The sequence below is a fragment of the Rhinolophus hipposideros genome, assembly GCF_964194185.1.
Source record: "Rhinolophus hipposideros genome assembly, chromosome: 12".
NCBI classification, from domain to species: Eukaryota; Metazoa; Chordata; class Mammalia; order Chiroptera; family Rhinolophidae; genus Rhinolophus; species Rhinolophus hipposideros.
Window position 1 is genome coordinate 33,184,871 of NC_138058.1, and position 26,589 is coordinate 33,211,459.

A 26,589-nucleotide genomic window follows, 5' to 3' on the forward strand; every position below is an offset into this window, starting at 1 on the left:
ACACAGTGTAATGTAAAAATATTATTAGTACAGTAATACTATCACTACTAAAAGTGGAACTGGTTACCTATTCAATAAAATGGCCACTTGCTTCTAATCAGTATCACAATTCACTTCAGAAATCTGAGGTTTCCTTAAGCAGGTTTTACTTTACTGATCTTCCTGGGCTTCTCATTCCCATCTCCCACATAGTTTGACACATGGAGCAGCAGCTTACTATAACAGAGGAGCCCTGTGGTAGGCTAACACAAAGAAATGCCACAGAACCAAAAACTTATTATAAACAGCATTTGAAAAGGGAAAGAATTTTCTAATAAAAATGCTCAATAGGGATGTCTTTGAATACAAAATACTAAAGACAGCCTCGAAATATCACTTAATATAGTAAGAAAAATTCCTTTCATGAGATTTGACTTTTTATGTAATTCATAGCCTGGTTCTTTCTTATAAAGCTTTGAAAAGTGCTGTGAATAGAATATATTGTACTAGGGATTCAAAAAGGTTTTGATTAGCCATTAACAATTTGAGGATTATAAGATTACATTTCAGGTTATTTAAAGATTTTTTAAATGCTGATGTGGAATCATATCTGAAGACATTCTATCCAAATATACAACTTATCTTTTAAACTTGTCTAAATTCTTACAAATGTTTCACGTATCATTTTAAGGCAATAAATTGAACATGTTCCCTTAAAAAATATTGTTTCTAAACTCTTTATTAGTATCAAGTAGAGAGAATTTACATCCTTTATATTGCCAAAGAGTAATTTAAATGACTCCCCCAATCAGTTTCTTGTCACATAGTATCATACATTACTGCCAGACAACTTTGCCTCTTGTCAAAGAGAAACAAACCAATATACTAAGCTCAAAATTTTTGTGAAAATATTTAGGAAAGTAAACTATAAATGTAATTAAACCCCAATGAAATACATTAAACATTATTGGGGAAGCAGCCATTACTCTGACCATCAACTTTGACATAGGAAGTAAACAGTTTATAGGATTATTTACTAACCTTGCTGGGATTATTTACTAATCTTCCCATGATTTTAAGAACAGAGACTCTATACTCCTCTTTCCATATTCTGAGTAATAGGTCTAGAATAGGGGAAACCTAAATTATACCAGGCTCTGGAATCCATGTTCTCACTATGTGATTGCCTATACACCAGGGGTGCTAAAAAAGTGAATACAAGTGGACACTTTGGTCAACGTTGCTCAAACAATAGTTCACCATAATCAGAAGTGTCTGCACGCTGCTAGTAACCACTTTGAGCACCTCTTGGAAGTCAAACATGATTTGTATTCATCTTTTGTTATTGGTATATATTGAGTATTACAATTTTAATGCTGTTTTCCTTTCTTAAAATGTGTATACATTTTTTGGCACCCCCAGTGAGCATCAACTAACAAAATAATATTTGAAAGTTGTTTTAGCCTTTTGGGCCATTTGTGACATCAATAATGGCAGGATTCTTTCCGAATCACAATACCTTTCCTCTCAAAAATCCTCTCTAAACCCTAAAGACTCCACCAAGAAACTATTAGAACTGATAGATGAATTTAGTAAAGTAGCAGGATATAAAATTAATATTCAGAAATCAGTTGCATTTGTATATACCAATGATAAAATATCAGAAGGAGAAATTTAAAAAACAATTCCATTTACAATTGCTCCAAAGACTATAAAATATCTGGGAATAAATCTAACCAAAGATGTAAAAGATCTGTACTCAGAAAATTATACGACACTGAAGAAAGAAATGAAAGAAGACATAAATAGATGGAAACACATTCCATGTTCATGGATAGGAAGAATTAATATAGTTAAAATGTCCATACTGCCTAAGGCAATATACATATTCAACGCAATTCCTATCAAACTACCAATGACGTTTTTCACAGAAATAGAACATATAATCCTGAAATTTATATGGGACCATAAAAGACCCCAGATAGCCTCAGCAATCTTGAGAAATAAGAACAAAGTGGAAGGTATAACGATACCTGATTTCAAACTATACTACAAGGCTACAGTAATCAAAACAGCATGGTACTGGCATAAAAATAGACACATAGATCAATGGAACAGAATAGAGAGTCCAGAAGTAAATCCATGCCTATATGCCCATCTAATCTACGACAATGGAAGCAAGAATGTACGATGGGGTAAAGACAGTCTGTTCAATAAGTGCTGTTGGGAAACGTGGAGAGACACATGCAAGAAAATGAAGCTGAACCACCTCCTCACACCATATACAAAAATAAATTCAAAATGGCTTAAAGACTTAAATGTAAGATCTGATACCATAAAATATCTTGAAGAAAATATAGGAAGAAACTTCATGGACATTACCCGGAGTAAGATTTTCACTGATATATCCCCTCGCGCGAGGGAAGTAAGAGAAAAAATAAACATGTGGGATTACATCAAACTAAGAAGTTTTTTCACAGCAAAGGAAACCACCAATAAAACAAAAAGGGATCCTACTGAATGGGAAAAGATATTTGCCAATGATATATCTGATAAGGGATTAATATCACAAATCTATAAAAAACTTACTCAACTCAACTCCAAAAAAACAAACAACCCAATTAAAAAATGGGCAGAGGACTTGAGGAGACATTTTTCTAAAAAGGACATACAGAAGGCAAGAAGACATATGAAGAAATGCTCAACCTCACTAACCATCAGAGAAATGCAAATAAAAACCACAATAAGATACCACCTCACCCCAGTCAAAATGGCTATCATCAATAAATCAACAAACAACAAATGCTGGCGGGGATGTGGAGAAAAGGGAACGCTAGTGCACTGTTGGTGGGATTGCAGATTAGTGCAGCCACTATGGAAAACAGTATGGAGGTATCTCAGGAATCTGAAGATAGAACTACCCTATGATCCAGTAATTCCACTCCTAGGCATCTACCCGGAGAAATCCAAAACTCCAATTCAAAAATCTGTATGCACTCCTATGTTTATTGCTGCACTTTACACAATAGCCAAGATATGGAAACAATCGAAATGCCCATCGGTAGATGACTGGATTAAGAAGCTGTGGTACATTTATACAATGGAGTATTACGCAGCCATAAAGAAGAAAGAAATCTTATCATTTGCAACAACATGGATGGATCTAGAGAACATTATGTGAAGTGAAATAAGTCAGAAAGAGAAAGACAAGTACCATATGATATCACTTATATGCGGAATCTAAAGAAAAGAATATGTGTATGAACTAATCAGAAACAGTTTTGGGGACACAAAAAACCGAGAGTTGTTAGATGGGCGGGGGGGAGGGGGTTGGGGATGGGGGGAAGGGTGAAGGGATTGGGGGGCGGCTGGTGACCACAGGATGGCCTCAGGGTTTTTTGAGAATTACTTTGGGGAACTTATTCAATAGTGTTTGGGAATTTTGTTGGGTGTCCGATGGACATGTGTCCTGTTTGGGAGACCACCTCCGGGATGCTATGGATGCCTGGTCATGGCATTGTACACCAGAGGCTGGACATTAATGAATGCCAACTATAATTTTATGTGTATAATGTGATGGCTCGGTGTGAGATCGGGGTGGTGGTGGGGGGGGAGGGGGGTTCACGGTGTGAGGGATGTAAAAATAAAATAAAAAGAAAAAAAAATCCTCTCTAATATATTTTTCTACTACCGTTGCCTCTTCCTCTCAATTTATTTTTAATAAGATTTGTTTTGAACTATGAAAGGCACACTTATTACAGGAAACTTGAATGATAAATAAAAAGAAAAAAAATACCCATAATTAGTCAACTTTTCCCCCAAGGATTTTGGTGGAATAATTGCAATCTGAACAAGGTGTTTCACCTCTTTTTTCAATGCTAGAGAGAGAAAAAAATCTTTAAAAGATTCACTCAGGCCTTGATTCAAATTTAATTAACATGGTTAATCACATCCTCTGTCTTTACTAAAAAAGTAATAGAGGTGTTGCCTCATAGGTACAGTTGAATTCAAAAAATTAGATGCTGGCATGATTTTACTCCACTGTAGTAAATATTATTTAAATAGATATGTCAATGATAGCTATCACTTACAGAAAGCCTTATTTAATTATATAATCTTCACATCAACCATAACGTAAATTATTGTTATTCTCACTTTACAAAACAAATGTCTGAAATTAATTACACAGCTCTTAGATGGTAAAATGAGAATGTTAGGGGATTTAAACCCTGCTCTCTCTGCTTCCAAGGGCATGCTTTCCACTACAGCTCAGCACTTCATCATGAATATCATAATCTGCTTAACTCCTCTCTTTGGTTAGGCACTTCAAATGCTCCCCCACCTTTTAATTTTTTAACTAATATTAGTAATGCTGGAAGTAATATCTTGATGTATAAAACTTTGTGTTTATGATTATTTCCCCAAAATAGAGTCTTAAAATTTGGATTATTGCATTAAAGGCAGGAATATTTTTAAGGCAATTCATAAATATTGCTGATTTGCTTTCCTCCATGAGATTGTTCAAATTATAATTCAATCAGCAGAGCATGAAGCTTCCTGCTTCACTGTGCCCTTTGTAAAAATCTTGGTTAATTTAATAGATGAAAACTGATTTTTTTTGTTGCTAAATTAAAATTTTTTTTGATTGCTATAATTCATTGTGTTTTAATATATAAATTCTCCATTCTATAGAGTGAAACTTATATAAGGGCTGGCTAAGTTTCTAAACTAGAAATGGGAAGATATGGGAGTGATCTTTAGACTTTTCATTCCCTTTATTCATTCAGTAGTTATCCAGTTCCCACTCTAGGTCAGGAACTGTACTCTAGTGTTCAGGATATAAAGATGAAAGCCCATTATGAACTCAAATAGCTTGGAAACTAGCAAAAAAAACAGACACAAATAGACAATTATATTAATAGCATAGTGTGACTAGCGCTGGGACCAAAGTAACACAGAGGAAGATGTTGTGAGAAACACAGAGGAGGGCACTTAAGCCCTACTTCAGGAAAGTCCTGGAAGCCTTTCTGAGGATGTTGAGGCCTGAGATCCATCTTAAAAAGAGGCAAAAGTCAGCCAGCTTTTCCCTAACATCCCCAACCAGAATTAACTGCTTCCTTATTCACTGCAGTGTGTGTGACTCATCTGTGTTCCTTTCCTAATGTGTATTGTACTTTTTTTTTCCATGTCTCTCTCTCTCACTGGGCTGAAGTTCTTGACGGGGAGGGACTGTATCCCTATGTAGCCTAGTACAATGTCCCAAAAAGTAGTATGAATGAAATCAACATTTGCTGAATTATTTTGAAATTCTAGCCATGTAGCTATTCCCTCCCATAACTTCCTCTCGACATTTATACTCATATAAATACCTGTGGCTTTTCTTTTAATTGTAAAAATAATACTGTTCACCACATACACATCAGAAGGCCTAAAAGGAAAGGAAAGAAAATAGGAAGTGTTGGTGACAGATTTAGAGCAACAGGAATGCTCATACATTGCTGCAGGCAGCAGAAACTGGTACAATCACTTTAGAAAACTGCTGGCAGCATGTATTAAAGCTGGGTCACACCTCATAAGCCAGCAATTCAACTTCTAGAAATAAACTCAACACAATTGCATGCAAGTGTTCACCGACAGGCATATTTTCACCAAAAGCAGCACTATTCATAACAGGTCCAAACTAGAAAATACGTATGCGCATCAACAGAATTAATAAACTTATTGTGTTATGGTCACACACAGCAAGGAAAAAAAATCTACACTCAACAATATGACGGGGTTTCATTAAAATAATTTTGATTATTAAAAAGCCAGATTCTTAAAAATAGCACTTACTATATGATTACTTTTATATAAATCATAAAAATAGACAAAACTATCCTATGTTGTAGAAAACAGGAAAGGTCAGTTAGAAGTGGAGGTTTAGTGACTTTTAAGGAATAGGAAGTGGGGGAGCTTCTAGGTATGCTGGTAAGGCCGTTTCTTGATCTGGGTGCTGGTTACAAGCGTAAATTCAGTTGGTGCCCTTTTCTGTACAGTTGACCCTTGAACAACACGAGGGTTAGTGAGACTGACCTGCCAGTCAAAACTCCGTGTATAACTTGTAGGCCCTTCTCATACCTAGATTTCCAACCACAGATTGAAAAGCATATTATATTTTCGTGGCTTTTTAAAAAATAATACATCTTATTTGAGAGAAAGCTGAAAAACACAGAAATGTTTTTAAAAATTTAAATCAGCCAAAACCCACTATCCAGAAATAACTACCAACATTTTGAATTATTTCCTTCTAGTCTTTTTTTGAAGCCAGTGCTTGTGCTACATCCTCCTCTCAATTTTCCACATATATACAGGCACACATTTTGCTAAGTTGGGTTCATTTCTATTTAGTTTTACTTGTTTTTTTAATTTTACTTAAAGTTAATCCTTATCATCAAATATTCGATGCAAGCATTTTTTTAAGCTGTTGCAATGTATTCAATCAAATGTATGTATATATACATATACACACATACATATATAGTGAATATATATGTATACTCTTCTAAGTATATTATATATTATTAGGAATATTATATATTATACATATATATCCCTAGAATAGGAGCTATTGGGTCATGAACATTCTTTAAGCCCTTCATTCATTCTATATTTCCTTCCAGAAAGGTTGCACCCCACCAACAAGTTATGAGGGGTCCATGTATCACAATCCAACCCCGGGTCATTTATGATTATTTCTATTTGTTTTTAGACATTGGGGCTTAAAGCAGGACTGAGGAATCTGTCATTTCGCACCTGGCTAAGCTGCCTGGCAGGAACCGGCTTTCCACAAACACCTACCTTCCAGGTGTGTGATCGAGACCGGTACCTCGACCCCGCTGTGCTGCTGCGCGTGCGCCCTGGGTCCCAGCACCACCCGGTTGCTGTGGGAACCGCAGCACTGGGCTGCGCCCGCACACCCAGCTGAGAGCGGTACCGAAGCCCGGGCATGGAGCTGCCGGATTCGGTCCGTCTGCGGCTGGGAAACTTCAGCCGGACCGTGTTCAGCGACTCCAACCGGACTGGGCCGGAGTACAACGAAAGTCCGGGTGAGTGGCTGAGGCCCAGAGCAGTGTGTGTGACTCACCGAGAAACTGGTGCGGGTTTTGGAGCAGCCAGATTTTGCCCAGACCTAAAATGGCGGTTTCGCCTTCAGCTGGCTCTCAGCAGTGGGAGAAACACCTACGAGGAGAGGCCGGGCCAAGAGCTGGGGCTCGGACTGGGACGTATCTCAGCCCTGATACCCGGCCAGTCCGGGGCTGATCGTGCCGAGGCCTGGCCAGGTAATTGCAAGCTGGGCAGCTGAGGTGGAGCTGGTCTTCCTCAAAAAATAAAAATATGAAAGCCGCCTTCACAGCACACATCAGGTCCCTCACCCTCTTTGAAAGGAAAAGCACCGGCGTTGCATTACCTTTACGACGTCAGCCTTGGTTTTCTGAGTTGGATGGAGGGAATCACCCTTTCCCACTCCTCACGCCCCAACCCCGGTAAAATATCTTTTCCTTTTCTCTTTTCCTAGCAGAACAAGTACGTTCCACTACAAGGCGGTTTTCTGGTAGAAGAGATGGAAAGTTTTTTTTTTCAATGAGTCATTTTAAACCACTGTCCATTCCAGAGTGACAATGGCCACACTAGCATCGCCTTCAACAAAACTCTCCCCACTTCCCCACCTTCTCCTTTCGTTCCCCTTTATAAACTCTTTCACTAAATCTGGTAACAAAATCATTTAACATGAGACAAGTGATAACACAATTTCCTCCAAAACAGTTTTCCCTTTTTAAATCATGACGATAGATCTCATACTGTCAACCAAACCCAGTTTTTATCACTTAATTCTGCTGGAAATAGAAATCATTCCCTTTTGCTTGGTTTAGGTATTTTCAAAAGGATCAGAGAAAAGTAAATTCCCATAGCTGCATTTTTTCAACTTGATTACTTGCAGGTCCTCCAAATTGAGGCTTCTTCATGATTTAGTATGTACAAAGAAAAATGTAATGTGAAAAATTAGGTTTTTACATCTCTGATTCTAAAGCTAAGGTTTAACAGGCTCTAAAATCTGATAATGCAAGGTACCGTGGGTCCGCAGACATTTTCTGTGACAGGCCAAATAGTAAATATTTAAGATTTTGCAGGCCACAGATCTCTGTGGCAGCTACAGTATAGATATTGGTAATTGATAAGACACAGCAGTTTTCCAATAAAACTTTATTTATAAAGACACTGAAATTTGAATTTCATATGATTTTCAGTGTCACAAAACATTATTCGCTTATTTCCCCCCAACCATTTAGAAATGTGAAAAAGCATTTTTAGCTCGCTTGCTATATAAAATCAGGCAGCTGGCTGGTAGTTTACTTACCCCAGATTACATTATATAATGTTTTAATTTAAATTCCATTTTCAGAACTTAACATGTACTTTTGCAAAATTTAGTAAATTCGTTTCTTGTACTTTCAAGGTTCATTTACATCTTATCTTGATTTTCAATTGCTTGATTATACATTTGATCTGCTGAAATATACACATAGCATAACTCTTAAGATGCTCATGTTCAAAAGTTAAAAAGAAAAGAAACTTCCTTGCAAAAGTTGACTACAGTTTCTGCTCCAAAGGTATTAACATTTTCAGCTTAACGAATTTATCATTATTTTTCTACATTTTCTGCTCAGTGGATCTGAAGTGGGTTTTACCATATCCACAGCTGACCAAGAGTTGTACTGTTGTTATGAAAAAAATCCTAAGATGGTAAGGTGCCTTCAGATTTAACAGATTTTAAGAATTCATTCTTTTATCAATGGTAATTTAATAAACAGTTACAACCAAAAGTAGATCATAACCATATTTAAAAGTAGATCATAATAATCAGACATATTCTTGGAGCTAAAGGAAACCTTATCGCTGTGAGACCATGATTATTTCTTATATTTTAAAATTATTAAATGACACATAAAATACTAAGTTGTGGAGAAAAAGAAGAAATCTGTTTTTTAAAAAATTTATTTTAGAGCCTTTGTAAATTCTTACATTTAGAGCAACTGATTTCAAAATATGTATCTGCTCCTAAATTGTTAGAATTTACTAAAATTTAGTATGCATAGGACTCAATTTAAAAAATAAAGTTCTTATTTTAGGACCCTTCTCCCTTACATAAAAGCAAAACATATTCTATAATAAGTCTTAAAATAAATGAAACTCGTGTATCACAAAGGTTTACACTGCTAATGTCCTTATGACAATCTGTTTTCATTAGTTCATTCTTTCTGTTAATGCGTATTTGGTATTTACCATGTGTAAAGCAAGATGCTAGAGTCTATGAGGGTGTCAAATTTGGGTAGAATGTGGTCTATTCCTACACTGAGGCTGTATATAAGTGAAAGAAAAGGAAAGTAGACTAATATTATTGAGAGCCTTTTAGGTGCCAGACATGGTTAAGGTGAAATAATTTATATTATCTCTAATCCTCACAAGCAACCTGTGAGGTAATTTTAATGTTATCATTTTACAGATGAAGAAATTGAGGCTCAAAGAGGTTAAATTATCTCAAGCGTGGCATCCAGAGTTACAGGAAAGTTTGGGGAGTTCCAGGTTTACTTGGACTCCAAAGCACATGATCTCTTTAGTATACCGGACTATGTCTTGAGTGAGTGGACTGTGGTTCTTTGCTAGCACTTATATACAGGTTAGAGTTATAAGTACCTAGAGGAGAAAGAAGTACCTAGAGGGGATCTGAGCCAGAAAGGATTTATGGGAAAAAGTGGTATTGAACTGAGTATTAATGAATGGGTGGGATTGTGGTATAGTTAAAGAGGTGTGTGTCTAATTATAATTCGGAGAGATTAGTTTTTGCACAGGGTTAGTTTATATGTGAGAAAGTAGTTTTTATGTATTTTATGTGTTTATTTTATAGGTCCTTTACATAGAACTCTACAAAGAAGGTATAATGATGATTATTGTGTTTCAAGAGGATTCATATTGATATTCTACATTTAATCTATAGTGTGCAAAAAAAGTCAGCAGTCAGGGCAAAATGATAAAGTAATTGAAAAACACGAACTGTACCCCCCAGTATCCAATATATAAACTAAATAGCATGATGATGAATATTTCCTTTTACTGGCAATGATTATAAATAAGCTTGAAATTTGTAGTTTTGTTGAAGAACTACAGATTTCTAAGGTACTACAGGACATAGACTGGGATTAAGAATTTGTTACTTTTCTCTCTCTTCTGTAGACAATGAAATGGTTTCCAGTCTGGCACTGCAGATGTCACTTTATTTTAACACTTACTTTTTCCCACTTTGGTGGGTGAGCAGCATGATGATGCTTCAGATGAAGGTAAGTCTGTGTTTCAATACTTCTGTGAGGTCTCTTCTACCCATCCCTGGCATTGTTAGCTTGTCAATCAAAGTAAAAGTTCTAAACATTTCTTCCCATCTCAGATCAGTTTTACTATATGTGAGATTTTACAAACATGCTTATTTTTGTTTTTTTTAGTATTCAATCTTGCCGGATTACTACAAATTCATTGTGGTCACTGTTATCATCCTAATAACCTTAATTGAAGCTATCAGGTTGTATCTGGGCTACATGGGTAACCTACAGGAGAAGGTAAGCTCGTCTTCCTCACTATGCTACACACAAGTGCAGTAAGGTTTTCACAGTAAGGAAAGGGCAGTGAGATGTGGTAGAAGGAGCAAAGGCTTGTAGTTAGAGCCTGGCTCCAACTTTACCACTTCGGTCACCATGGACTGTTTGCTTAATCTGTTGAGACTTGGTTTCTTCATATATAAAATGGGAAAATATTTACTTCAGAGGTTTGTTGGGATTAAATGAAATAATATATGTAATGTACCTGAACATATTAAGCATTTAAGAATTGGTAATTTTCCCTCTTCTCGCCAGTCTTGAAAATACTTGGTCAATTAAACATGTCTATTTGGATCCTGCATAAGAAAATGGGGGGAAGTCATGAACTCTTTTCCTTTGCAGGGCACATGTTTTCTGAATCATCATGCTGCCTAAGCATTTGTAGTTACCAGTGCTTAGGGGTAAATATTTCTAAAGTTTTCTAGGCCCTTTATAATGAGTCCCCACTCAGTCTATCTTACTATATTGATTGCTATTTCCTAAACCGAGCATCCATTCCAGGCTGACGTGTTGATTCCCAATCATGCTCATCCCATATCTTTGCTTACTTACTTTCTTGCCTCTTCCTCCTTCTACTCAACTTTAAAAGCCTACATCCTGATTTCTTTCTTTCACTTACCCTAATCACTCTCTTATTTCTTGTAGTATTTAGTACCACTAAGTGGTGCATTTAATTATTCACTAAGGTGTAGTAGTCTAGGATTGTCATATACATTAGTTTTCTCTTCTAATCTAGACTGTAAATTCTCTGAGGACGAGGACCATATTATACTCCTTTTGCATTACAGAGCTCATAATGTAGGTTCACAGTAGTCTTAGTACTTATCTATGTAAACAAAAGAGTGTACTTCACTGATCTAATTACTCTTAATATGTGTCATTGCAGGTTCCTGAGTTGGCTGGCTTTTGGCTTTTGAGCCTTCTATTGCAGCTGCCTTTGATTCTTTTCTTGCTCTTTAATGAAGGCCTAACAAATCTGCCCTTGGAAAAAGCAGTACACATCATCTTCACTATGTTCCTTACTTTCCAAGTTGTTTCAGCATTTCTTACCTTGAGGAAAATGGTAAATCAGTTGGCAACTCGTTTCCACCTCCAAGACTTTGACCGTCTTTCTGCAAATAGAGGAGGCATGAGAACAATGAGATCCTGTATAGAAGAGATTTGACCCAGTGCTGTTGAGTGAAAATCTTAAAGATCATTCCAGAAGACTGCAAAAGTTAAGAAAAAATCAGAGATCTAGCATGAGATAAAGGACAAAGCAAGTTTTGGAATTATATACTCTCTAGCTCTGAAATTCCAAATTTGGGGGCAATGATAAGACTGTACAGTACACGAAAGCAGTGACACCCTAAAGCCTAGACGTTGTTCACCTGATGCCAAATAACTTGATTTTTAGTTTACTGTCAACTTTCTCAGATGTGTAAAATTCTGTGGTGGTGGCCGCAGTTTACCAGCTTTACTGTAATATTGCTAGTTAACACCTGTAACTAGAAATGTATATATTTCTTTTAAACTTGTTGGCTATCCATACGTTGGCAGTATATCTGAAGCACATGGAAATGCTTGTCAATATTCTGGTGTATTAGACTACATTTGTAAACAAAGACACCAAATGTTCACGTCTGCTATCATGTTACATTTTAACCCTAGTCTTAGCTACTATACTGGGGTTGCGAAGAAAACAGGTGGATTATCATGGTATTTAGGAAATATTTTTATCATAAAATTGTAACTTTTGTAAAACCATGTTCAGTATTTATGGTGATAGTGGTGTGCAAAATGTCTTTCCTATAAATTATAAAATATTTATGTTAAAGTAGCTGCAACAAATCATTCTTGTCTTGTACAGTTTTTTTTGAGTCGTGAGTTTGTTATTTTTATTACAGAGTTACAAGGGAAGGAGGGAGAAAAAATATATATTGGAGAGCCTTCTATGTAGTCGGCACTGTACTAAGCACATTAATCCTTGTGATCTCATCTACTAAAATCATTATTCACTGAAGAACTGCTTTATACCCAATAAATTCACATGAGGCTTGATTTGAAAACCAAGCCTATGGGTGCCTATTAGTACACAGTAAGCACTAACGTGGCCAAAGGGACTATACTCATGGACTTAAATGAGCATGTTCCCTTGCTAATAGGAAAAACCTGTTTAAGGAAATTCTGTTAGGAATAAAATTACTTGGGTGTACTGAACATTTTATTTTTAAGTGATTATTGGATTGTCTTAGGAATATACAGTAGTTCCCCCGTACCTGGGTTATACGTTCCAGGACCACCAGTGGATGCCTGAAACCTCAGCTAATACCCAACACTATATATTCTATGCCTTTTTCTTACACATATAGAACTATGATAAAGTTTAATATGTAAATTAGGCACAGTAAGAGATTAACAATAATAGTAGAATAGAACAAGTATAACAATACACTGTAATAAAAGTTCTGTGACTGTGGACTCTCAAAATATTGTATGCAATTTTTCACTTAAGGGAAGCATTTTATAGCTTCTCTTTGGCATATCCAAATTGTCAGCATCACTACTCTTGCACTTTGGGGCCATTATTAAGTAAAATAAGGGTTTCTTGAGCACAAGCACTGTTGACTGTCAACCTGATAACTAACTAATGGGCGGGTAGCCTATCTACTGTGTGGAGATGTTAAAGGGATGATTGATATCCTAGACAGGACTGAGTGGGACAGCTCAAGATTTCACCACACTTACTCAGCATTCACACAATTTAAAACATTACTTGCTTATTTCTGGAATTTTCCATTTAATATTTTAGGACTGTAATTGACTATGGGTAATTGAAACTGTGGAAAGCAGAACTGCAGGTAAGGGGGGACAAATGTAATATTTCTTTTCTATAGGGAAATGTGGCTTTATAAGTAATGTATTTTACTGAGAAACAGTTGAAGCTACATTAAAATTTGTTTTCTTCCAATTTTATTCCTGTGATTCATGCTCATCTTAAGATTTCCATGTTTGGCCTTATTTATATTGTTTAGTTTTTGAAAATGTTTTCACTTCCCACTCTTAATTACACCTGACCAAACTATTTATGCTAATTTTATTTCTGCTATTTATTATTACAAAGTTCAGTCAAAAATTTTCCCCTAATGCATTGGCTAATTAACCTTTCCCTCATACAAAAGTAGTCACTAGGTATGCTCCAATAATTTGAAATTCAAAATACAATTCTGTGTGGAAAGTATTCTAAAACTTATATTGCTTTGCATTTGTTTTCAGATAGGAATAGATGGGTGATTATATAAGAAAATACAAAATAAGAACACTAAATCTACATAGCAGATAAAATAAGAGGATGACCAAGAAAGTCTTTTCTATTTAACAATTGTTTCCATAGTTTTATTTTAAAAAGCAGAGACTCTGATACATTTAAACTTTAGAATTAAGAGATTAATAGCTTGGTAGAGATTTCTGGTCAAGATGGCAGTGTAGGTAAATGCTATGCTCACCTCCTCTCAGGCTCACATCAATTACAACTAAACTACAGAACAATGATCATTAAGAATAACCTGAAGTTCAGCTGAACCAAAGGGCTACAACTATGGATACAGAGAAGAAGCCTTGAGACTGGTAGGAGGGGCAGAGATGTGGAATGGGCTGGTTCCACACCCATGTGTGACCATTAAAAATCAGGAGGGATAATTTGACTGTGGGGGTTCCCCCCACACACACAGAGGAGCAAGGGATCCCAAACCCACACCAGGCTCCCCAGTCCAGGCAGTGCAGGGGAGAGAATTCCCCATAACTTCTGGCTGTGAAAACCAGCGGACATTGTGGCTGAGTAAACCAGAAGGCAGCTGCAGTCCTAGGCACTCCTCTTAAAGAACCTGCACACAGACTTACACACTGAGATATTTGCCTGCTCTGAGTTCCAGTGTTGGGGCAGCAGCTTGAAAAAGGCACCAGAGACATACGAGGAGGAACTGAATTGTCTAACTTCAGGGTGATAACTGGAGGGGTGGCTTTCTCCCAAAGGGAGAAGCTGGTTAAAGCCATTATATCTTTGTTCAGCCCTCCCGCTCCCTGCGAGCAATCCCAAGCAGACACCATACCTGAATTTCCATCAAATGGGCTATAACCGTTTGTGCGCCCCTGCCCTACTGATTCCCTGAGACCATGCCCCACCCAACTTTCAGACACACTCAAGCCGCTTTCACTGGCTTTTCCCCATAAACAACTTGTCTTAGCTCATGAGGCAGAACTTCATAAAATCTCTCAAAGGTTCACAAAACCCCAAAAGGCAGCAGCTGGCTTCAGCACGTCCCATACCTCTAGCTGAGCAGCCCTAAGCCTGGCATGAGCAATGGCTGGCCATGGTTTGCAGACTGGCTTTTCGAGGCACCTCCAAGCCCAGTGCAGGCAGCAACCATCTGCAGATTGCTTTGCAGCTCATACCAGATGGTCCCAGGCAGGGCACAGGCTGCTGCTAAACTTAGCTTGTAATGGGGCCCTTCCAGGAGGCTCCAGGGCTGGCACGCTTGGTGGCCAGCTATGGACCACGCCTGAGAATCACCCAGCTACCTCCAAGGACAAAATACCCAAAGGGCAGACTGGGAAGACACCAGAGCCCCACTAAAGCAAACCCTGCTCTGTAAGGTGAGCCCTTGCACTACAGCTCCTCCACTGTGGTCACAGCCAGTATTCAGCTCCAATCAGCCTGAGGGTCAATCCCTCCCACTGATGTACAAAGAGCAACCAAGGCTCAACTATAACAGGAGGGCACACACAGCCCCCACAAGGGACATACGTGGAGCACCCAGCTCCGGTGACTAAGGAGACTGCACCACTGGTTCCCACAGGATACCTACTAAATAAGGCTACTCTACTAATACTGGGAGGCATAGCAGCCCTACATAGAAACAAACACAGGAAGGCAGCCAAAATGGGGAACATGTCCCAAATAAAAGAACAGAACAAAGCTCCAGTAAAAGAACTAAACAAAATGGAGACAAGCAATCTGCCAGATGCAGAACTCCAAACATTGGTTATAAGGATTCTCAATGATCTCAGGGATAGCTTCAACAAAGAGATAGAAAACATAAAAGTGGAGATAGAAAACATTAAAAAGAACGAGTCAGAAATAAAGAATACAACAACCGAAATGAAGATTAGAGGGAATCAACAGTAGATTAGCTGAAGTAGAGGATCAAGTAATCAATTTTGAAGATAATGTAGCAGAAAACACCCAATCATAACAGCAAAAAGAAAAGATCTCCCAAAATGAGGATAGTTTAAGGAGACTCTGGGTCAACACTAAGCTTACCAACATTTGTATCATAGGGGTACCAGAAGGAGAAGAAAGAGAACAAGAAATTGAAAACCTATTTGAAGAATAATGACAGAAAAGTTACCTAACCTGATGAAGGAAAGAGATATACAAGCCCAGAAAGTGCAGAGAGTCCCAATCAAGAAGAAGCCAAAGAGGCCAACACCAAGACACATCATAATTAAAATGCCAAAGGTTAAAGACAAAGAGAAACTCTTAAAAGCAGCAAGAGAAAAGCAGTAAGTTACCTACAAGAGAGCTCCCGTAAGACTGTCATCTGATTTCTCAACAGAAACTTTGCAGCCCAGAAAGATTGGCAGGAAATAGTCAAAGTGATGAGATATAAGGAACTACAACCAAGATTACCCTACCCAGCAAAGCTATCATTTAGAATTGAAGGAAAGCTAAAGAGCTTCCCAGACAAGAAAAAGCTAAAGGAATTCATCACCACCAAACCAGGATTACAAAGAATATTAGAGGGACTTCTTTAAAATGAAAAAAAAGTCAAAAATATGAAGAATACAATGGCAATAACTACTACCTATTAATAGTATTTTAAATGTAAATGGATTAATGCTCCAATCAAAAGATAGGGTGTCTAAATGGATAAGAAAACAAGACCCTTACATATGCTGCCTACATGAGACTCACTTGAGATCAAAAGACACACAGACTGAAAGTAAAGGAATAGAAAAAGATATTTCAAGAAAATGGAAAAAAAAAAAAAAAAAGCAAAGGTAGCAATACTTGTACCAGACAAAATAGACCTTAAAACAAAGGCTATAACAAGAGACAAAGAAGGACCTAGTAATCCCACTTCGGGGTATTAATCCTAAAAAACCCAAAATGCTACTTCAAGGAGACAAATGTATCCATATGTTCACTGAAGTATTGTTTATAATGGGCAAGATGTGGAGGCAGCCTGGGTGTCCATCAATGGATGAATAGATAAAGAGGAGGCAATACATATATACAATGGAATATTGCTCAGCCATGGAAGTGATTGGGTACTTGACATCTGCAGCAGCATGAATGAACCTAAAGGGTATTGTGCTAAGTAGAAAATATCAGACAAAAAAAGACAGATGCAATGAGATTTTTGCTTACATGTGGAATCTAAAAAATAAAATAAACAAAACAAAAACAAACTCATAGATACAGAGAACATTTTGATAGTTGCCAGATTGGGGGTGGGGGGTGAGGGTGAGTGAAAAATGGGAGGGGATTAAGAGATACAAATTGATTGTCACAAAGTAGTCATGGGGATGTAGGGTATAGTCAATAATATTGTAAGGATATAATCAATAATATTGTAATAACCATGTATGGTATCAGATGGGTACTAGATTTATTGGAGTGATAGCTGGGAGGGAGGTTGGGGGGCAGGGTGAAAAAGGTGAAGGGATTAAGAAGTAGAAATCAGTAGTTACAAAACAGTCATGGGGATATAAAGCACAGAGAATATAGTCAAAAATATGGTAATAACTATGTATAATGCCAGGTATGTAGTAGGGTAGTCAGGGGGATCACTCTTTATATCATATAAATGTCTAACCAGTATGCTGTATGCACATAAAATATAAATAATATAAACAATACAAATAATAATACAATATAAATAGTAACACAATATAAAATAATATTGAATGTCAAAATAAATAAATAAACTGTTTTTTAAAGGTGAGATTAACAGCTAAAATATTGGAGTTATAATTTAAAATTTTAAAGACTAAAAATTTGGGGGTAATAAAGTTGATTTAAAATTCTCCAGATTTGAGAGACAACCAGATGGCGCAGTAGGTAAACGCTGTGTTTACCTTCTCTCACAACCACATCAAAATTACAACTAATCTACAAAACAACCATTATTGAGAATCACCTAAAATCAAGCTGAACTGAAGCCTTTCAACTAAGGACGTGCAGAAGAAGCCACATTCACACTGGTAAGAAGGTCAGAGACGCGGAACAGGCTGATCTCACACCCATGTGTGACCATTAAAGATCGGGAAGGCTATTTTGGCTGTGGGGGTCCCCCGACCCCCTAAAGGAGCAAGAGATACCAGCCTCACCCCAGCCCAGGGTTCCAGTGCTGGGGAGAGAAGTCCCCATGATTTTTGGTTGTGAAAAACAGCGTTGTGACTGAGTGAGACAGTGCGGCTACACTCACAGGCACTCTTCTTAAAGGGACTGCGTGCGGACTTACCCACCAACAGAATCACTCGCTCTGAGCTCCAGCGCTGGGGCAGCAGCTGGAAAGGCGGCAGGAACACACGGTGGGGAATTGAGTTGTCTGGCTTGGGACGGGGGCTGGAGAGGCGACTTTCTCCTGGACAGAGAAGCAGCGGAGGCCATTGTATCTTTCTTGAGCACCTCCTCATTCCCAGTGTGCAAACACAGGTGGCCACCATTTCTGAGTCTGCCATTCATTTGCCACGCCCTGGAGATTTGAGACCTGGCTCCACCCAACTTTCAGGCACACCCAGGCTGCTTTCAGTGTCTTTCTCATACAGACTGCCTGCCTTGGCTCAAGCTGTACTTTCCTAGGATCTCTCAAAGATTTGCAGAACCCAGACAAACAGCATCTGACTTGAGTGTGTCCTATACCTCTGGCTGAGCAGCCCTAAGCCAGCACTAGCGGAACCCGGCCTTGGTTCATGGCTTGGCCTCTCAAAGACACTTCCGAGCAAAACAAAGGCAGCAGACATCTGTGGATTTCTTTTTAGCTACCGCTAGATGGCTCCAGGTAGGGCACAGGCTGTGGCTGAAGTAGATCTACAGCAGATCCTCTCCAAGGTGATCCTGGGGCTGGTGTCCCCCAGTAGCCAGCTTCAAAACAAGCTGGATCATCACCTAGCTATCTCCAAGTACGACACACCCAAGGGGCAGATTGGGCAGGCACCAGAATCCTACTGAGGCAGATTCTACTCTATAGGATCAGCCCCTGCACAACAACCCTTCCACTGTAGTCAAGGCCAGTCCTTACAACCAGTGAGCGTAAGAGTCAGTCCCTCACATTGATGTACAATTATCAACCAAGGCTCAACTACAAGAGGCGGGCACACACAACCCACACAAGGGGCACACCTGGAGCGTGTGGCTCAGGTGACCAGAAAGACTGTGCCACTGAACCCCACAGCACACCTACTATATAAGGCCATTCTACTAAGGCTAGAAGACATAGCTGTCCTACCTAACACATAGAAGCAAACACAGGGAGTCAACCAGAATGGGGAAACAAAGAAACATGTTCCAAATGAAAGAACAGAACAAAGCTATAGTACAAGAACTAAGCAAAGTGAAGACAAGCAATCTACCAGATGCAGAGTTCCAAAAACTGGTTATAAGAATGTTCAATGATCTCACAAAAATGGAGATGGAAGCCATGAAAAAGAACCAATCAGAAATAAAGGATACAATAATGGAAACAAAGAATATATTACAGAGAATAAACAGTAGATTAGATGAAGCAGAGGATCCAACCAGCTATGTAAAAGATAAGGTAGCAGAAAACACCCCACCAGAATATCAAAATGAAAAAAGAATCCAAAAAATTGAGGAGGTTTAAGGGACCTCTGGGACAATATCAAGTATACCAACATTCAATTATATGGATCAGACGGAAAAGAGAGAGAACAAGGAATTGAAACCCTATTTGAAGAAATAATGACAGAAAACTTCCCTAACCTGGTGCAAGAAATGGACATACAAGTCCAGGAAGCACAGAAAGTCCCAAATAAGATAAATTCCAAAAGGCACACACCAAGATACATCATAATTAAAATTCCAAAGGTTAAATGCAAAGAGAGAATCTTAAAAGCAGCAAGAGAAAAGCAGTTAGTTACCTACAAGGGAGCTCCCATAACACTGTCAGCTGATTTCTCAACAGAAACTTTGCAGGCAAGAAGGGAGTGGCAGAAAATATGCCAAGTGATGAGAAGCAACAACATACAACCAAGATTGCTCTACCCAGCAAGGCTGTCATTTAGAATTGAAGGACACATAAGGAACTTCCTAGACAAGAAAAAGCTGAAGTTCATCATCACCAAACCAGTATTACAAGGACTCATAGAGGGACTTCTTTAAGATGGGATGGGGGTTAAGGATAGGTGAAAGGGGACTGGATTAAGAAGAACAAATCGGGTGTTATACAGTAGTCATGGGGATGTAGGTTGAATAAGGTATATAGTCAAAAATATTGTAATAACTAGGTATGGTGCCAGATGGGTACTAGATCTATCAGGATGATAGATAGGAATGGGGTTGGGGTCAGGGTGAAAAAGGTGAAGGCATTAAGAAATATAAATTGATAATTAATACAGTACGGGGAATATAATCAACAATGTTGTAAAGATCATGTTAGATGCCAGATGGGCACTGGACTTATCAGAGGGCTCACGTCATAAACTGTGTAGATGCCTGACCAATGCACTATACACCTGAATCTGAAGTAGAATGATATTGAATGTCAACTATAACTAAATATATAGGTATATATAGTCACAGGATGTGGAGTACAACATAGGGAAGATACTCGATGGTATTATAACAGCTATATATGATGTCAGAGGGGTAGTATCTCGGAGGGTAGGTTATCACTTTATGAGGGGTTTAAATGTCTAACTATTACATTGCTTTGTACACCTGAAACTAATAATAAAAAAAGTACTAGTTGAGCATTTACTTAATAAAGGTATAAAAGACATGAAAACTGCTTTCTATTAGATATACATTTGCTGAATATTCCTTTTCCCACTAGTTCATTTATTTACTAAATGTTCTTGACTGTAAGTACTAGACAGAGTTTTATTTTAAGCTTTAATACTTTGTGATGTCAAAATATGGATGAACTGAATTATCTGTCATTGAATAAAAACTGATAAAAGTTTTTTAAAAAATTCTCCAAAAAATTTTTTTTGGTTGTATTGCTTAAAATGCTGATATAAGAGTGGGAAAAAAAAGAAATTTAAAAAGTCAGTTGAGAACATGACAAAGTCATTTGTTTTTCATCTAAACAGTAAAACCATGATTTTGTAGTAGGCTCAACTAATATTTCCTATTGGAATACTCCTGTTTCCCTAATGAAGCATGAAAACTGAGATAGAGAAGATATTTACATGTCAGCACATTTAGAGTTTAGGCAGTTCTTATTTTTATTTTATTTTATTTAAGCTTGTCCATCAATTCCCTATTATATCTTTCTCTCCAGGGGTTCACAACACTGTTCTGAAATTTTCTAGTTAAGATGTTGAGCTTCACAAATGTTTTGTGTTTCAAAAATATGTTTTTCTTCCAGAGTCTTTCATATCACAGACAAGATAGATGTAAGTTTCTGTACATCAGAATGATTTAAAAAAAAAAAAAAAAAAAAGGAATGATTTTTTTTTTAAGTTTTTTTTCTTCGGGGGTGGAAGGGGGGAGTATAGGGGAACGGGGCCCAATATCCAGGGCCCATCAGCTCCAAGTCATTGTCTTTCTATCTAGTTGTGAGATGTGGAGGGCGTAGCTCAACTCCAAGTTCAGCTGCCATTTTCAATCTTTAGTTGCAGGGGGTGCAGCCCACCATCCCATGGGGGAATTGAACCAGCATCCTTGTTGTTGACAGCGCGTCCTCTAACCAACTGAGCCATCCGGCCGCCCCCAGAATGATTTTTAAATATTGAATTTTAATCAGTGTTTGAATACCTAGTGTGTACAAGGAATAGTGGAGGGTTTATAGACCAATAAGATATACTCCCAGTTCTCAGGGGTATGATGTAGAAAGGAACATATTCACAAGAGAATCTTAAGACAAAGTAAAAAGTCTGTCTTCATCAGGGAGGTGCATTGAATGAGTTTCTCTGATAAATATCTCACAGATAACAGCTCTAGGCTTCCAGCATATCTCCCCTCTTTGTTCCTAGCACTGAAGTGTCCAGATTAACACACTGGCCCTTCATCAATATCAGTTAGCATTCACTATTCCTCTCATTGTCTGAGCTCAGGGAGGGAGAGGGGATAAACACATACACACTAACTGGAACTGATGTAGGATCTGCCGGCAATTTCTGGTTGTAGGCCAGGATCATGTCTCATGAGGACTCACAGAGAAATATTCCTACATCAGAACTTGCCTGTGCGCACAATAACAAAAAGATTACTGTCTGGTGGAAAAGGCAAATGAGCAAATCATTGATAGCACAGTGTGATGGGGACACTGTAGGATTACAGAGGACATATAAAAGATGAGGAATCTGGGAAACCTTCCTAAACAAAATAACACTTGAGATTTGAAGAATGAGTGGGTATCAAGTGTTAATTTCAGTACTAAGACACAGAAATAATAGTGACTGTGAGTACTATTTTCAGGTATTACCTGTAGTTTGGTAAAGCTGGTGGGTAGGGTGTATCAGAAGGAAGGGCACAAGTACGGCAGAGGATCTTGGGAGGAATTAGTAAGCTAAGCTAAAGATTTTAATATTCTGAATCCCTGTATTGTTTAAACAATGAAGTATCACAAATAGATTTCAGAAAGATCTCTCCAAAGATCCTGTGGAAAATGGATTACAAGGGTTGGAATAGAGGAAGAACTTAATGAAGCAACTTTAGAGAGAACAAGCTTGGCCTGGATAAAGTCGTGGCGGTAAAATAAACTTGAGTAAAACCTATTAAAGATTTTTTTAAAAAATTCTATTTTATGTTTTAAAATAAATATTGAAAGTTTTTTCCTAATTCATTCTTTTGGGGATTACACCCAATAGTAAACAAAATCACATACAAATTGTCTTATTGCACCCCCCCAAGTTGTTAGATTACTAGACTTAAATAGTCTATCAGAAATAGTCTTTTGTACATTGTATTTTACATAACCTACCTAATTCATCATAATTTGCATCAGTTAAGATGACAGTTTTTACAAACATAAATTTTAAAAGAAATTGAATAAAGATTTTGAGAGGAAAGGAAAGGAACAGCATCTATAATTCCACCACCCTAAAATAACAACGATTAGGAAATGTCATGTTTCTTGAAGTTTGCCCTTTGTAAATGCTTTTTAAAAAACATAGTTGTAATCATCAACACTTACAATTTTGTACCCTGTTTTTCTGAGAACATTAGAGATAATTACCCATCTTTCTAAAAAGTCACATAACCATCATCTTAAACGATTGTGCAATATTTCATCAAGTAGATAGACAGTAATTTAACGTCTCTCCTATTGCTGAATATTTGTATTGTTTTCTTCTTTTGCTTTTATACATAACATTGTAATGAATATCTCATGCAAATGGCTTTTTCCATATCTTAGTTGATTCTTTTTAATTAATAAGCTCGTAAAATTGCTGCATCATAGGGTATGAACATTTTTAAGGACTCTTCATGCATATTGCCAAATTATAACACCCACTCACTGCCATTCACCACCCACAATTCTAAAGATGTCATAATGAAAATTTGGCACAGACAGACTTAGGGACCTTAGTTACCCATTTATCTTTGTGTTTCTGAGTAGCCACCACAGGAACACTGAGTCTCCCAAGGAGGAAAAAAAGTCTAAAAGCTGCAAAAGGAGAAGTGCAAAGAACGAAAAAAGAAAAAAGATTTTTGAATTAAAGGAAAACTGATAAGAGACAGGAAACGGATTAGGCAAGCTGGTCACAGTCAGCAACAGACAGGGAGATGTGACACAATAAAAACTGGGTCATTGAGTTGGGACAGCCCTAGGACATAAAAAGACTGAAATGAAGTAAAGCTCTGGATTACTTTGTTCTTGAATATTGAATTTTTTCAGAAGCATGGAGCATGAAATATTATAGTGATAAGCCAAGATTGGAAACATAGCCAAGAAAAAAGGTCTTTAAGGGATTGTTTAAAATGTGCTGAAGGAATAATTTGGTTTGGTCCTAAACAGCTCAAAAAGTAAATTGACATAAAGCTTTTGCATAGCAAAATAGGTATGGAGGCAGAAAACAATGAGGCAAGCCGTATAGTTTACCCTGTATATTTGTCACAGTGTAAAATGTTAGATTTTGGTTCTAGAAAAGGTTTATCAAAAGACTTAAATGCTGTATTTTATAAGTGCAGTTAACAGTAATTTGTTATGGTATCTTTATTCTAGTTTTAAAAGACTTAATTTAGGGGTTTTAAGTCAATAAAAAATAAAATTAAACAGTTAGTTGTAAGAATCATTCTAAAAGTCTTCCCACACCATCAGTATACAAGCATTTGAAAACATTTAGGCCATAGAAAAATGTGTGTAAATACAGGTTTAACCACAGCATTTCAATTTATCCTAGTGCTTACACAGAGTTATATCTTTCTGAAAATTCGTCTAGACATTGGTGTGTAATCATTTTAACCAAAGTCAAGAAAGGATAGAACTCTTAAAAACAAGATACCAGAGGACAGATGAAACATATATTCTATGAAAAATCAAAGATGCTTGGAAATTTATCCTATCAATATGCTCAATCTAAACATGTTCTCTCTAGAAAGAGTTCTTTAACCTATTGAGATATATTACAATCACAATGTATATATCACAGCTATTTGTCCTTCATTGTTCTACAGACCTAAGTGTTTAGCATTTGGCTACATTAAAAATGTAGACTTTTAAAAACAATAATCAACTAAGAATAGTGTTGTCTTTTAATTTTTCAGAACTCTTAATAGCACTGTAATCAGCTGATAGGAAAGCGGTATTATCGATTTGTCTTTAAAGGTTTTTAGTTCCTGATCTTGAGTTATTTATATATTGCAATCAAAAACACATTGGAGACACTACTCAATATTAAAGCTCAAAAGAGAAAAGTGTTTGATATTTAAATTCATTCAAAATGAAATTAAAAAGTTTGATATGTACATTTAATGTTTGTTTTATAAATGTTTGATTCATTAGTGCCTAGAAGTACTAAAATGATAACTAGAGAGAGTAGAAGTTTAGGACTTTGCTTCAGTAGCTTTCTTTTAAAAAAAAGAGAGAGAGAGTTAGTGAGAGAGTAAGAGTCAATTCTTTGCTGTTCTAAAAACTAGAGCTCCCTATGGTCAATAAACCCTTGCTAATGAAGGCAGGAAAGCATTACCTGTTGATTTTTCAGTCATTTACAAAGCAGAGCAGCAAAGGATATGTTCATGCTTTATATTTGTAGTATGCTATGATTTTTGTTCTGCAAAATTAACTTGATTTTGTTAGTTCCAATAATATGCCATCCACTATGCTTTGATACTCCAGGACAAAAAGATAGATAGGATTGAGTCCCTGCCTGTCCAGTCAAGGTCGACCATAATGGTTTATAATATTGTCATAGACCTATATAAAATATGAAGCTAAGTTAGGACTCCTGTCTAGGGCAGGACAGTCTTTTATACAGCTGGAACAGCATGAGCAAAGGTATAGACATTTGAAAATATAAGGCCTGAACAGAACCAAAAGTAGTTTGGTATGATAGTAGTTTTGGTATGATAAGGTGTGTAGAGAAGGGCTTGAGATGAGCTGGAAAGACTGATGTCAGGATGTTATCAGTTTTTCATATAATATGTTTGACCTTTTATATGTAAAAGATATATATATATAATATATATAAAGGTATAAATCAATAATATATATAAAGGTATAAATCAAATATATCAATGAATGATATATCTACTTTTAAAAAGAATTAGAAGACACTGTTGCCATATTTGAAAAGGATAGACAGCTAAGAGAGAGCACTAATTTGATAAATAATACAATCACATTTCAAAACAATCTCATAACAGGCTGAAATACTATGCACAAACATATTTCACACACTCACATCTTTCAACATACATTTTCCAAAAAATCAGTTTACTAGTACATAATTAAGGAGCTCATTGTGTGCTATTTTTCAAGGAAAAATACCTGGGTGGTCTCCGGAGAGAGCAAGAATGTATTAATAGGTGTATAATGACCAGGTCGTGGAGAGTAGCAATCTCACTGTACTCTCCCATGCTGTACTCAACTTTATAGTACCTTCCCTATAATTGTACTTACTGAGATAACTAAAATTAAATCTAATCTCTCCTTCAAATTCCACAAGACTCTCCATTTCCTGCAGCACAACACCCTAACTCTTTAGTGTGGCACACAGGGCCTCTTCCCACCTGTCAGGCCTCATTTTGCCACCCCTTCAATCCTACAACCATAGTTCCTCCAGTGCACTTTTCTGGGTTTTGCCTACAGATCTTTTCCCTCCATGCTACTCTCCCTGCCAGAAGTAATCTTATCCACAGGGTGAAAGTCTACCTACCTTTGAATGCCTGGCTAAACTGTCATATCCTCTCTGGGAATTTCCCATGGTCCCCTACCTGCTTCCAGGTAACACTTACATACTTTTCTTTGTATTTCTGCTGCTCTGACTGCATCAAAACAGTTTATTGTGTGTATTTTTGTATATTAGACTCCTGCTATTTGATGGTAAGGTCTCTATGACAAGTATCTTATTCATCCTTGTATTTCCAATGCTTAGCATATTGTAAGTATTCATAAGTATTTGGTGAAAAAAATGAATGAGTGGACTTAAGGGGAGTTAGTGTAGCACCATGATTAAAAGCATGGGCTTTAGAGCAGATAGACCTATGCTCAAATACTTGCTCCATTTATCAGCTTGCTCACGTTATTTC

At 37.2% G+C, this 26,589-nt stretch overlaps 2 protein-coding genes across 8 annotated transcripts in view; one reads left to right on the forward strand and one right to left on the reverse strand.

Annotated features, from left to right (window-relative positions):
• The window catches only part of EHBP1 (EH domain binding protein 1), a 668,483-nt gene that overhangs the window by 411,717 nt on the left and 230,177 nt on the right, over window positions 1-26,589 (reverse strand). For 4 of the 7 annotated variants that reach the window (XM_081069113.1, XM_081069112.1, XM_081069122.1 and 1 more), the window contains one exon: window positions 11,718-11,779. The gene's annotated coding sequence lies outside the window, so the exon portion shown is untranslated. Of the gene's footprint in view, window positions 1-5,348; window positions 5,408-6,819; window positions 7,025-11,717; window positions 11,780-26,589 lie in introns of those variants that run through there. The other 3 variants (XM_081069129.1, XM_081069111.1, XM_081069127.1) reach the window with 3 other exon arrangements.
• TMEM17 (transmembrane protein 17) lies at window positions 6,909-13,615 on the forward strand. Its single transcript, XM_081069140.1, has 4 exons — window positions 6,909-7,067; window positions 10,252-10,355; window positions 10,515-10,628; window positions 11,554-13,615. Exons 1-4 carry the CDS (start codon window positions 6,968-6,970, stop codon window positions 11,830-11,832), a joined length of 597 nt encoding a protein of 198 aa, XP_080925266.1. The 5' UTR covers window positions 6,909-6,967; the 3' UTR covers window positions 11,833-13,615.